The sequence below is a fragment of the Arctopsyche grandis genome, chromosome 11, assembly GCF_051622035.1.
Source record: "Arctopsyche grandis isolate Sample6627 chromosome 11, ASM5162203v2, whole genome shotgun sequence".
NCBI classification, from domain to species: Eukaryota; Metazoa; Arthropoda; class Insecta; order Trichoptera; family Hydropsychidae; genus Arctopsyche; species Arctopsyche grandis.
This window is the reverse complement of record NC_135365.1, coordinates 29,494,889-29,509,255: the sequence shown is the minus strand read 5'-3', so window position 1 is coordinate 29,509,255 and position 14,367 is coordinate 29,494,889. Positions and strand designations below refer to the sequence as shown.

At 35.4% G+C, this 14,367-nt stretch overlaps 2 protein-coding genes across 2 annotated transcripts; both read left to right on the top strand.

Moving 5' to 3' along the window:
- Window positions 1–1,323: 1,323 nt before the first annotated feature.
- Window positions 1,324–4,587, top strand: aln (divergent protein kinase domain 1C). Its single transcript, XM_077441408.1, has 3 exons — window positions 1,324–1,613; window positions 2,984–3,128; window positions 3,218–4,587. The coding sequence occupies exons 2-3, from the start codon at window positions 2,991–2,993 to the stop codon at window positions 4,196–4,198; spliced, it is 1,119 nt and encodes a 372-aa protein (XP_077297534.1). The 5' UTR covers window positions 1,324–1,613; window positions 2,984–2,990; the 3' UTR covers window positions 4,199–4,587.
- A 4,878-nt stretch (window positions 4,588–9,465) lies between these two features.
- Pect (phosphoethanolamine cytidylyltransferase) lies at window positions 9,466–14,345 on the top strand. Its single transcript, XM_077441844.1, has 7 exons — window positions 9,466–9,795; window positions 12,130–12,380; window positions 12,470–12,536; window positions 12,635–12,712; window positions 12,796–12,955; window positions 13,211–13,399; window positions 13,493–14,345. The coding sequence occupies exons 1-7, from the start codon at window positions 9,746–9,748 to the stop codon at window positions 13,790–13,792; spliced, it is 1,095 nt and encodes a 364-aa protein (XP_077297970.1). The 5' UTR covers window positions 9,466–9,745; the 3' UTR covers window positions 13,793–14,345.
- Window positions 14,346–14,367: the final 22 nt, after the last annotated feature.

Genomic DNA, 14,367 nt, shown 5'->3' with positions numbered 1-14,367 from the left:
TTCTAGTAATGAACTTGACAAGAAGTGAGTTCCGACACCATTTTTTTTTCAAAAAAGCCCTATCTATACATACCAAGACAGAATGCCTCCGAATGTAAAAGCATCAAAGCGTCGCCTAATGGTGCGTACGCACCAAGCCAACGAACGGCCCACAGGCCAACTTTTAAAACCAGTAGCGTACAAAATATCGAAATAAAAATTAAATTTAAAAATTGAAATTAAATATCAAAATTAAAACTATTATTATTATATAAAAATTAAATTCAAGTATCAAAATAAAATTATAATCATTATATTAAAATTAAAATTAAATATTGAAAGTTAAAACAGAACATGCACAATTTAAATAAATTTTCGAGATTGACCTAAAATTAGATCATCAACAATCACATACAGGTAATCCTCGACTTTTGTTTGTCGAAGATGTTTTGACTTACGAAGATACGCACTAAGATCGAAAAAAAATCAAAGAATTATTATTTTTACTTCCCCGTAATGCGCAGTTACTGAGAATATATCATGTATTAGTATGGGTGATCCAACGATGGAAGCTAACCCGGGGTGTTGTCGGTCACATCAAACGGATTTTTTTATTTTTAAATTGTTTCTCACGTCGAAATAAATCAAGTAATTAAATCATTTCAGAGGTGAAATTTATCGGATAATGTGTGATTATTAATTTTATTTCGACGAAAGAAAAAAAACCCTTTGACAAATCACCGACATCCGATACCGCGTTTTTTTATGAATTGTTTTTTTTTTTATCGATCATCCACGTGGAAATACAGTAACATCTCGTGACGACTTTAACAATTTTTTTTTTTTCCGCTCGTAAGCAGAGAAATTATAATATTTCTCTGGTTTTAAATGCGTATCGTCGTAATTCAAAACATTGTTATAATTCAAAACATCAACGATGATCTAATTTTAGCTCAATCTCGCTCTTTAGCTTGATTTTGATATTTTTTAATTTCAATTTTAAAATTTAATTTTTATTTCGATATTTTGTACGCTACCGCTGGTTAAAAAGTTGGCCCAAAATCGTCGTTGGTTTAGTCCGTAAGCACCATTATACATGATATGTTCGTATAATGACTCCTCTATCACTGTCTAGTGTACTTACTGTCAGGTGCAATAAATATATAATTGGTACATATTATTTGGGAAGTAAGTGTATATTTAATTTTGATTAGAATACAATAGAGTTGTATTGAAAGATATGTAAGTTGTGATTTATACATGAACGTGTAGAGCGCGCATGCGTAGATTCTACGAGAATGTACCTATGTATGTATGTATGTATGTATATTATGTTCGTGAGCCGTAGTCAGTTGTAGAGCCGATGCGAATCGAGCTGTACCCTTCCCTTGTAGGGCCGGCTACTCATACTTGCGATCCGCAATGCGGCAGACATACTCTCGTACATGTCACTATCCCCGTATCCCCGCTAACACTTATCCCCTCGTAAGAAACATACATACAGTCATGTCATACTAACCGACACCCTCTACACTCTACACTCTACACTCTACACTCTACGACCTACGTCACCTGACATGTTATCCCCCGCTGACGGCACCGAACCTCTCTTTTCCACCAAATGTCTCACGCAGGTATTACATACATATCTACAATCTATAATACATAATATTACATATTGCACTATGTATAATACATACATATGTATGTATGTATCATTAATTCCTGTGCGTTTTTATGTCATACATTATATATGTATGTACATACATACAATATGAACATGCATACATACCATTAACTATGTATTTTGAAATAAAACTTTTCAGATTAACCCCCTTTCTCATAACTTTTTTGAGGTACTTACGCAATAATTGATTTCGATCATTTTTTGCGGGATCTTATTTCAATATTTATGTATAAACATATATTGTACGTACATGTGTGAGTAAATAGCATAAGACAATGAAAATCATTTTCGAAAGCGCTAATCGATTTTGATTGTGCAATGATTGTCTCATTTCGTTTTGTAAAATACCCGACACGCATACTACAAAACCATATATGTAAATACATATGTACATATGTATGTACCTATACTTGCATATGCTTTTCTCATATTATGCGTGATCTTTTTTTTTTATTATGACTTTTATACATTTTAGCTTGGGGTGGCATGAAAGTTAATCCGTCCATATACAATGTACATATGTATGTACATAAATAGTACCTAACGTTATTCGATCAAATTTTGAATTACACCCAATTGATCTATTGTAGTACAAATATATATTTAAACTAGTGTTGTACCCGATGAAATATCGTCGCATGGGTGTTGACATATTAAATTATTAAATAAAAAAAAATTAAATAAATGTGACGATTTTGTGTTTGATCCGCACGCGGTTGGATTTTTTTCAAATCCCTTTTAAATACATCTAATTTAATATTTATATTTAAATGTTTAATATGAAAAAAAGGTAAAAACTACCTACTTACCTACATACATGTAAAAAATATAAAATACAAATTAATTAATTAATTAAATAAATTTTCAATAGATGGCGGTAAATTATCTGGCAATAGGAAACATTGGTAGCAAATAGTATATATATATTATATATATATATATATATATATATATATATATATATATATATATATATATATATATATATATATATATATATATATATATAGAAGTTTTTTTTCTTTTTTTATTGTATTCGTAAATACGTTTTGACAGTGGTTTAGCTGTGACATACATATGTACATATGTACATATGTCGAATCGAAACAACTATTATAGTACGGCGAGCGTTATCTCAGACAGACACACAGGCAGAATAGTGATATTATATATATATATATATATATATACATACATATGTATGTACATATATACATATGATTAACGCATTGCACCTTAAATTTAGATGACGCCTCGATTCGCACCGTATTGAGAGAAGAAAAACATAAATAATTGATATTTGAAATTTGATTACAGATAGCATATGAGAGTGTGGTGGTTTTTGCGGCGCTTGGCGCCTCTCGTCGTCGTGGTGATAGCGATCGTCACCTCCATTGGATTGATGCTGCAATGGGGACTGGTTTGCACAAACCTCCAAACTCTACATCACATCAACCATTTGGTAACGTTGTCGTTACATCTACACACATACATACGTATGTACATCATATAGATTTTTTTATGTTAACATGTGGCCATGATAATTTTCAGTGTACGAAACATCTGCTGGGTAACGCCGTTGGAAATCTTTGCGAGCCGTTGTGCCTTGAAGAAACGATGGAAGCCCTCGCGTGTCATCCCTCGAATCAACCTGAAAGAATCGCATTCAGCGCCACTTGGAAGGGCAAACGAATTCTATTCAAGTCGCCCAAAAGCGACGTCCTTTCGATACCAAAACTACTCAACCCCAACAGTAAAGTAGAATTCTTATCGAGTATCAAGCAATTGGTGTATTCAAAGCTCTACATCAACATATCCCTGGAAGAAGCGAAGGAGATCGGTACGCTTCCGCGAGAAAATCAGGGAAAATCGGGCGATAACTTGTCCGAAATGGATAGCGCGTGGATGCTGTTACAAGACGAAGACTACTTATCGACTGTGCTGTTCGCGAAAAACGACATATTTCCTAAAAGAATTGGGACTTGTGGTAATTTGTACGCCATCGAATACGCAGAGACCATAAAAGGCACGTCCGCGCTGTTTTCACTCGAGGATGACGAAGAGGAGTGGGAAAGAAGAGTTCGACTGGCCGTGTTGGTGCTGGATTTGCTCGTGAAATTGGACGAGGCCAATTTGCAACTATGCAACGTTCAATTCAAGAACTTCGGATCGTTGGGAAACAGAGTGCAGTATCTGTCGCCTGGCGATGTCCGCCTTCGCAACTCCTTCCCCAAAAACTTTTCGTGCAAAGCGGACCACGATTGCGGCCATTTTGACTGTCAGTCTTTGTGCAACATGACTACGGGCCGCTGCAACAACCCGATCGAAGGCGACAATCTGCAGCTGGTGTGCGAGAAGATCTACCTGGGATGGACGGCGGCCGGTCGCATCATCCTTCCAGGACTGTTGGTCTCCACTAAAGCGTCCTCAGCTCTGGCGAGTCTGCTTCGTCGGTGTGCCGATCCCACCTCACGCCCACTTTCCACTTCTTTCAGGCGCACACTTTACAACACCTTAATTCGTAAAAACTAACATTTATAATCTATCTATTTTTCAAAACATACATACTATATTTTTAGACAGACTCGTTCTTATCATACATTCGCATGTATTTAGTAGTCCTAGGAAAACCGTACAAGATCATTTTCTCCTATGCCGAACGGGTAAAAAGTTTCGCCACATTAAACGTATTGTTATTATAATTCGAATATATCTGTGGGTTAAGAAAACAAATTTGCCCAACATTTTTTCCAAACCATATGATCGCCTTAAAATATTTTATCTAAATAGAATTAAATATATATTTCCGGTTTTGTATTATTTCATTTGACTGCTGACAGTTCTGTGACAGTCATAAGATGATATGACATATCGAGACTTTCTTTCTAAATTTCTAACCAATACTAACCCTCAGCAGTTACAAAATAAAAGAAAGCCTTTTCATGCCTACTTTATACTTCTGCTCATTAATCAATTAGATACATACATAGGTATGTACATAAGTGATGCAACTAGTAGATATATACATATAATATTTTCTCTCCAATTGCAAAATTTACAATGATTCATTCGACTACATACAGCAGCAGTCACATAAAACGGAACGCTTAAGCGAAACATGTTTTTGCGTGAAATTTCGGTAATCTTATATAAAACCAAAACCGAAAGTCATTTAAATGATAGGTTGTATCATAGTGCATTCGTGTAACACCAAACGTGAAAAAAAAAGGTGATAAAAATGAGTTGGGGAGAAATTTAATGGAGGGCAGATTTTACGACCGTGCGTTGACTTCACAGTTAAATGAAATTTGAAATGAAAATAACACTATACATGTACATTTTTAATTTTTTTACAGTCACATATTATTATTTACATCTTATAAAAAAGAAATTAATATTTTGTAGCGGCTCCTTTCGATTTTATAACTTATTTTATTCGGTTTGGCATAGAATCTACTAAAGTTTTTAAATTTTCGATTGGGAAATCTTCGTACCATATCTTTTCTATTATTTCTTTCAACGATTTAAGAGTAGTAACATTGTTCTTCCTTAACCTGTACTTGATACACATCCATAAATTTTCGATTGGATTTAAATCGGGACTATTGCCAGGCCATGGTAGTGTCTTTACACCCATTTCTTGTAAATAGTCCCGAACCTAAAAAAAAGTTAAAAAAAAAATTCAGTTTTTTGATTGAAATTTTATAATTTATATTCAATGCTATCAAATAAAATGAATACTCACCAATTTAGCTCGATGACAAGGGGCAGAGTCATCTTGAAAAACTATATCATCGGAATATGAAAGGTGGTTTTCCATCGATGGGACAAAGCTTTCTTCTAAAATTTTTTTATATTTTTTTCCATCGATGGCACCTTGTAGAAACTCCAATTGTCCAATGCTATGGTACGAAAATCATCCCCAGACAATTTGACTTCGAGGATGCTTAACAGTTTTAAGGGTACAATTTTCATTATACCTTTCGCCAACTTTCCTTCGGACATACGGAAAACCATCAGGACTATAGAGGTTAAACTTTGATTCGTCGGAAAATATCACTCGTTGCCAATCTGATGGACTCCAATTTTCATGTGCTTTCGCCCATTCCAATCGATTGTTTTTCATTCTCTTGGTTAGTAGTGGTTTTTTTGCAGCTTTCCGACCGTAGAGTCCAGCTTCTCTGACTCGCCTTCTTACTGTTGAGTCATTGATTTCTATGGAAAATTGTGAGGATACATCTGTTCTTATTTCTACAGCAGTTTTGAATCGCTGCTGTAAAGATAATCTGGTTATTACACGGTCTTGCCTCTCCGATGTGCATATTTTCAGTCCGGTCCCCTTCTTACGGTCAAAACTTCCAGATTCTCTTTTTTTTTATCAGTATTCTCGAAACAGTCGATAACGAACATCCCATTTTCTTGGAAATTGACCGAAAGAAAAATCCTGAACTCGCCAATGTTGCGATTTTTACACTCTTCTGCAATGATAACTGAGCTCGTTTTTTCATGTTGACGTGTTAAAATTCGAATTTGATGCTTTCTCCTCGAAAACCCACACTATACTGAACTCAAATCTTAGAAAACAATCATATTTAGAATATTTGGTCGTTAAAAACCCTACACATAAAGGGATAATCCTTAAATGGCCTCGAAGTCGTAAAATTCACAAGCGTTCCGTTTTATGTGACTGCTGGTGTATATATGTACATATGTACATATGTATGTATAGTCAAGACAAAACAACGTCCATGATGCTTCCAAAATGCTCCATGATACATAGTATGTATATTAATAAATTTTATTAAAAAGACGTATTTAGAATACATATTTCGATTACTATTACTGCAATATTAATATTCGCACTTAATTATCGATTTTATTTTAATTATTTAAATTAGGGTACGTGGGTAGATACCTATTTACTAAATTTCTTAGTCAATTTTTCCACTAGAGTACCTATTACAAAGAAAAATTTAAGCATGTGATAGAATTTGCCTGTAGCAGATAATATACCTACTAAAATTGGGTTCTATACGATAGATAGTGTAAGCAATAAGTAAAAGAGAACTTTTATGACAAAGTCTGTTTTTGACAAATTTGTCTCATTCATATTTATCGAATAACTTATGAAAAAAAATATTCTCAACTATGTAAGTCTTATAAAAGATTGGATTGCAACGATGGCCTTATTTAAGTGTTGCCTATGTTAAATTGTACAAATTATAGAATTGACATTGATCGTGAGTTAATTTCACAAATGTAAAACTTTTCAAATTAAATCCTAGATAGTTCAAAATGCATTTAAACATTTTTTTATATTAATTAAACACGTTTTCAAATGTTCTGTGAACATTTATTATATTATGTACATATTTAAATTTGAATTAAATTATATTTAAATTTTCAACCTAATTGGAATGAAAAAAAAATGGTTGTGCGGAAAATAATATTACTATTAGATTAAATAAACAACCAATATTCTCATCTACATACATAGTTTGATTACCATTTGGTATATTAGTGGACCAAGAATAGTTTCTTAGAATTTATGATAATTCTCAATTTTCCATTTTTAAAAATATAATATTTTCGACTGAATCAAAACGATGCAATACATTTATATGCATATGTATCTATTTACATATGTACATATATACGACGGTAAACGGATTATTTCGCACATCGTGATCACGCAAATAGCGAATACGGAATATCTCTCTGGTTCTTGATTGTATGATAGTTGGCGTTGGTATCGCTTTGTGCGGAATAGTTACCGAACCACATACGACAAAGTCGACTATTGTAAGTACATACATCTAATAATTATTAATTGTTACTTACATTCTAATATTTAATGTAATATCTATGCGCACCTTATTAAAAATGTTTGAACTTTATCTCGTATTTATTGAAAACTAAATAATTGTAAGACACACCTTGTTCACGTGAAAAATAACTAATCGATTACTATAATTAGAAAGGTGGGGGAGCCTACGATGTCACTCGTCATTTAGATTGAATAATACATTCACGCTGATTGACGGTAAATGCGGTAAACGGGTTACATCCCAAATGTGAATCGCTACCAGGATAGCCGCCGCTACGAAAATCGCTCGCGTGGATCCCCTGTCGCACGAAAATTCATCGCACAGGTAAATTGCCGTACAGAAAACTATCTAAATATTGCTCAGCAAATGCTCATTTGAGCAGTTTTCTGTACGGTGATTTTCATGTGCGACGAATTTTAATGCAACAGTAGATCCACGTGAGCGATTTTTGTAGCAGTGGTTATCATAGTAGCGATTCACATTTGGGATGTAATCACCGAACCGTAAATGCAAGGACGTCATTTAGAGGGGCAGAGAGGGGTATTTGCACCCCCCCCCCCCCTTCCTCCATATCTGGTCATGCCAGGAACAGAATCTTAATCAAATCAATTATTAATTACTAAAATTTTAGGCTAGCAATAAGTTTAAACATGTCGATCAGAAATTTTATATAAAACAAAAGTGGTCTTATAAAACGCAAACACAAATTCAGCTTCCTCCCCCTGGCAAAAGCTGAAAAAATATTTATGGGTAAAAATGAAAGTATTTCTATCAATTAGTAGTGAACAATGTAGCAGAAAGGATACAATTCAATCACAGTATGGGGAGCCTTTGACATGGTCGAACCTGGGACCTAGTACTTCCTTACCACCTATCATATTTAACAAGTGAAACTGAAAGTGTTCCAAGTGAACAACGAATTTAGCATGAACGACGTCTGGAGTGTTTTCTGTGACCGTTGTTTTGAAGCGAAGGACGAAAGGGAGGTAATGGCATTTTGAATGAATTAAAATGAGTGTGAGATGAGAGTTTGAATTACCCGTGCAGTAAGACTGGCCGCGCACTAGGCAGCCAATCTAACATACGGTGGCTCATTGGAGCCCGCGCACTAGGCAGCCAAGAATTCCTGGCTGCGGCAGCCAATAGATCGCGTACGATTGCACGGCAGCCAGCTGGCTGCACGCAGCCAGAGCGTGCAAGGTAGAACTGACAGGCTAGTATGTGGCTGCCTTCAGTCTCCGCGCACTTGTCGTAGCAGCCAGAAGTATTTTACGCTCCGAAACTAGTTTTAACTTCTTTTTGAAAATGAGTTTCGATACAGAGAAACTAATTCGAGAAATCGAAAATCGTAAGGCAATATGGGATATGTCTTCAGAAGAATATAGTGATCGGAATGTGAAAATACGAAGATGGGAAGAAATCACAAATACAATGTGTGAGGAAAGCTTAGCAGAAAATGAAAAGAATGAATTCTCCATTTATTTGCCAGAATGGAGATAATGGACGTCATACAAAGAGCACAACCGCAACCTATGGAAACTCAGCATTCGCAATTTGGTCTGTTTCGCCAAGGCTATGCTGATAATGAACCAGCAACATATAGCCGAAGATATACGACACAATCGAATTATGGAGCAGAAACTTCAGTTAATGGGCAATATCGCCAATACTCGACACAGCCAAACCATGAACAGGAAACCTTCAGCAGTGGGCAATATCGCAATCGTACTACGGCATATAATGAGCGGTCAAAATCTTCTCTTTGATTTGCGTTTCTTACGAAACAAGAGGTAAAGAATTATTTCTTCTACGTCCATATCGCTTGACGGAAGGGTGACTACCGGCCGTCGACTCTGGCTGCCGAAACTGGCTGCTCAATATTTTGGCTGCGGCAGCCTGGCTGCCTAGTGCGCGGCCAGCTTAAGTGTGCATAGAAAAATGGGTATTACATACATATAATGTGTTGGCGGCATTGGCATAACAAAGAGCGGTGTGGGTGTGGGTGTGGGTGTGGGTGTGGGTGGGTGTGTGGGTGGCAAGCGTGCTAGCGTTCGGGTGGTGTGATGTGAAGTGATGTCAGATGTGTGTGACGTTCGCATCGCATCGCATCGGCCGTCGTCAGTGCGAGGTGGTGGCCGGTCGGCGGTGGACGTGCGGATCGTTGTCACTGTCGCTAGCACTGTCACTCACTGTCACTGTCACCGGAACTCGCACTCGCCTCCTCTTCCCTGGAACGCGCTGAAGCCAAGACATGAGTCCGGGATCGCAGCCCCTACCTGTGCGCGTGTGGTGCGATGGCTGGTATGTTCTCTATTCTCTTCTTTGCTCATCCTTCAAATATTCACGCCCAAACCAAAATAATACCGATCTCGTACGTCGTATTCGGCGAACATGTTAATTATATTCGCCTCGACATTACTTACACGTTTCACGATTCAATCTTTTATATATCTTTTCATTACACATATGTACATACAAATAATATTATTATATTGCATTGCATGCCATTAAAACCTTACGATTTAAAATAACATACATACATGCATGCAAAACTTATGTATTATGTACTGTACTGTATATTTGTGGTGAGGAGTTGAATTGTCGATACGCATTTATAATTCATATACAGTCGCCGCATTTAACAATTATAGATATTTTAAGAGTGGACTCAATTCGCTATCTGCTGATGCGCACTATTCTAATTTTCATTTTTAATTCGTCGATTCCAAATCTTCAAACTACAACATTTTTTGTGGACATTGTACTTTATTCACTATATTAGAGCCAACAATTTAAAAGCTTGCGCGTATTTACGTATAGTATAGAGTTGCCATACGTCCCAGTTTACGGGGACATGTCCCCGTTTTGAGGCTTGCGTCCCAGTGTCCCCGTCAGAAGGATATTTGTCCCAGTTTTCCATATATATTATTTAAAAATATATCTTTCCGATAATATATAATTAATTGGATTTGCACTAGAAGCAGATGGTTATCACTCCTTCCATCAATTACAAGGATACTAAGTATGTGGGAGGCGTTGAAAGACTTTTTCTTAAAAGAAGAAAATGCTCCAAAAGCGATAATTGATTTCTTTAAAAATCCTTTGTCAGAACTTTATACCATGTTTGTACACAGTCAAATGTTTTTATTTGAAAAGCAAATTAAAAAGCCTGAAAATGCTATTATAACTACAATAGAAGTAAAACATATTTTAGAAGATACAAAAAAACAATTAATGGAAAGGTTAACTAGTAAATACATAGGTTTACAAGCAAAACAAACTGAAGAAATGCAAAGAAATTACGATAACACAATTAAAAGTATTTGATGAAGAAGTGAATAATTTCTTCAAAGTTGGAATTAAATATTTGGAACAGCGGTCTGTTCCAATCGCGAAATATAATGTTTTTTCATGGATGCTTCTCAATGGTGTACTCAAATAGGAACGAGTTGAAGAAACTATTGCATATTTAAGTAACATCAATATATTTTTCACGAAGAAGTACATAATTAATGTACATGAAATCATTTAATATTACAATTTGTTAATATTATAATTAAACATGATTCAATTTATTATAATTAAACTATCAAAAATTATAATAAATTATTTTTATTGGGGGGGGGGTGTCCCCGTCTATGGTCCGACAATTATGGCAACCCTAGTATAGTATCAGGGCCGCGCCTGCTATGTGTACAAATGTGTGCAACACACACAGGCGGCCGAAACAAATGAGAGTCAAAAATATTATACTTGTGGATGGATTGCTGTTGCAAGTTACAACTTATAACACACCCGAATTATAATTCGGGGAAATAACGGAATAGCAGGTATAGCTTCGGTCCGCATAGAGCTAAATATTTTATGTTCCATTATCTTTGCAACTGCGAGATAATTATTTCTTCGAGGATGTTGAGTAGTATTGGTTGGTCATCGAAAGAACAATGTCCTAGATGTGAGATTGAGGGTAAAAACACTATATTTTCATGAATGAACTTGAAAACATTCAGTCTCTCTTGTCGTCTGGTTCTATTCAGAACTAAATGTTTTAGTTTTCTGTCTGTTTTTCTGGTTAATTTTTATTGTGATTAAAATTTTTAACTGAATCAATATGACTTAAATGCTGATAAAATTAAATACTTAAATGCTGATACGTATATTTAAATGCTTAAATGCTGATAAAATGAAAGAGCGGCCGATTTAAGTTTGCACACAGGCGGCCAAACTCCTAGGTTTGGCCCTGTATAGTATAATATAATATTATATATGTGTATAGTATCCAAGTAATTTGACTTGATAAAGGCCAAGTATATCTACTATGTAGTTCCCAATTGCAAAATTATAATAAATCATGCAGTGTATTGAAATTTAATAGGTTTTGTTTTCGAATCCAAAATGTCATTAAAATTATCAAAACGAACTGAAATTGTATAAAAATTTCCTCCAATATAATAATGCGTATATTTATCTCGATATAAATATGTATGTGTATATACATACATATATTAACGAGATATCGCTATCTGCATATAAACCTTGTATTTTTTTTTTGAATCGTATTTCCGTTTCAAAATAAATGTGTATTGGACATATGTACGTACGTATTAATGAGTGTTGTAAATGTTTGCTTTGCAGCTACGATATGGTACATTTTGGACATGCAAACTCGTTGAGACAAGCGAAAGCCCTCGGTGAAATTTTAGTAGTGGGAATTCACACGGACGAGGAGATTTTGAAGCACAAAGGCCCACCTGTATTCACGCAGGAAGAGCGCTACAAAATGGTGCGAGCGATCAAATGGGTGGACCAAGTGGTGGAAGGAGCTCCCTACGTCACAACCCTGGAAACTCTCGATCAAAACGACTGTGATTTTTGTGTGCACGGAGGTTACTTCAAAACAAATAATACATATATACATACATATGTATGCGATATATGGACATGTGTGGATAAATCTTATCTTGAACTTTCACAGACGACATTACGATGACAGCAGACGGAGTGGACACTTATCATTTGGTGAAAACGGCCGGTCGATATAGGTTTGTGCTTGTACTTGTCCACTGGTGACCTTTTAACAGTTGTGACGCCGCAGCTACATATCATATCTTTCACGGTGTGTGTCATTTGTTATCCACAGGGAAGTGCAACGAACTGCCGGTGTGTCCACGACGGACTTGGTCGGAAGGATGCTCCTACTCACCAGACAACATTTTCGGTTGGTATAATATTTGTAAAAGGAGTCGTCACCATGATCATAGTGACATAGTGACTTGTGATTAATTGGCTCGCTGTTTTTAGACGAGGCGATCTCGAATACACGATTGGCCACGATTCGTCCTCAAATATGGGCCAAGATTCTGCGGCTCGGAGCCCTTATACCGGTTGTTCGCAATTCTTGCCTACCACACAAAAAATTATTCAATTCAGCAATGGATTGGCGCCCAAGCCTACAGATCGAGTACGTAATTTCATGTTTTCGTTAAAAAAGCGACTATTTTTTTTATTTTCTATATTAGATTTTATTTTGCAACAACTCATACTTACAATGAAACTTGCATACATGTTTATGTAATCGGCTTATGTTGAATTATTTGATATTTCGTTGGACCTTTTAGTGAAAATCGACTTTCATATGATGTAGTTTCAAAGTTATTCCAATCGCTTTATATTTGCATTGTACATATGTAACATATGTATGTATGTTGTTTTTCAGGTAGTGTATGTGGCTGGTGCGTTTGATCTATTCCACGTCGGTCATGTAGACTTTTTAGAAAAAGCCAGAGAACATGGTGACTTTCTGATTGTGGGCTTGCACACGGATCCGGAAGTAAATCGCTACAAAGGATCCAACTTTCCGATAATGAATCTCCACGAAAGAGTTCTGAGTGTTTTAGCTTGCAAAGTCAGTACTGGTTTTTACCATTGTGTACACATGTAGTATAATTAATGTATGCATGTGCCCGTTTGAAAATAATGAATTAACATTTACTTGCAGTACGTCCACGAAGTAGTCATCGGTGCACCTTACAGTGTGACGGATGAACTGATGTCTCACTTCCGTGTAAATGTGGTGTGTCACGGCAAAACTCCGATCGCAGCCGACATGGACCGCAGCGATCCGTACGCCGCCGCCAAAAAAAAAGGCTGTTTCAAAGTGATAGACTCCAATAACACCATGACAACCGAACACATTGTTCAGCGAATTATTAGACATCGGTTAGAATTCGAAGTACGAAATCAAATGAAGGAGAAGAAAGAAATGAGCATGCTGAACACGTTGAGCAATGGAAATTGACATGTACATGTACAGTTTCAATCACGAATAGTTCAAAAATTATGAAACCTGCATTTATTGTTAAAATACCAACGCTTCTTTCTAAATGATGAAATTGAAAAGAGTGTTACTATGTACATGTATATGTACAACATACTTGTATTACACCGTGTTTTAGGTGATCATTTATATGTACATAATAATATTACTCTTTATGTAATTGTTAACTGTACATTCACGACTGTTTCAAAAATTATAATGGAAATTTTTATTAATATTGTACAATAACCATACAATAAATACGTATGTAAATGTAAATTTCTAGAAAAATTTTTACACTAAAATTAGTTCAAACTCTATCAACATTAACACTTAAATCGATTCGCCAATAATCTATATATTACTTTTATTAACTTGCCACAAATTATTTTATACATATTATTGAATGCATGTACATATACATACATATATGTATGTATATATTTAAATCTATTGATTACTTTGTTTTATCACAAATGTGCTTATAATTTTTATACACCGAATATATTGCAAAATATACCTACGTATATTATATTATTTAAATATTTATTAATATA

Bases quoted from the DNA above. Each gene is read 5' to 3' on its own strand.
- aln (XM_077441408.1), top strand. From the start codon at position 2,991: ATGAGAGTGTGGTGGTTTTTGCGGCGCTTGGCGCCTCTCGTCGTCGTG. The intron at 3,129-3,217 runs GTAACGTTGTCG...GATAATTTTCAG, and splicing joins TACATCACATCAACCATTTG to TGTACGAAACATCTGCTGGG.
- Pect (XM_077441844.1), top strand. From the start codon at position 9,746: ATGAGTCCGGGATCGCAGCCCCTACCTGTGCGCGTGTGGTGCGATGGC. The intron at 9,796-12,129 runs GTATGTTCTCTA...TTTGCTTTGCAG, and splicing joins CGCGTGTGGTGCGATGGCTG to CTACGATATGGTACATTTTG. The intron at 12,537-12,634 runs GTTTGTGCTTGT...TGTTATCCACAG, and splicing joins AAAACGGCCGGTCGATATAG to GGAAGTGCAACGAACTGCCG.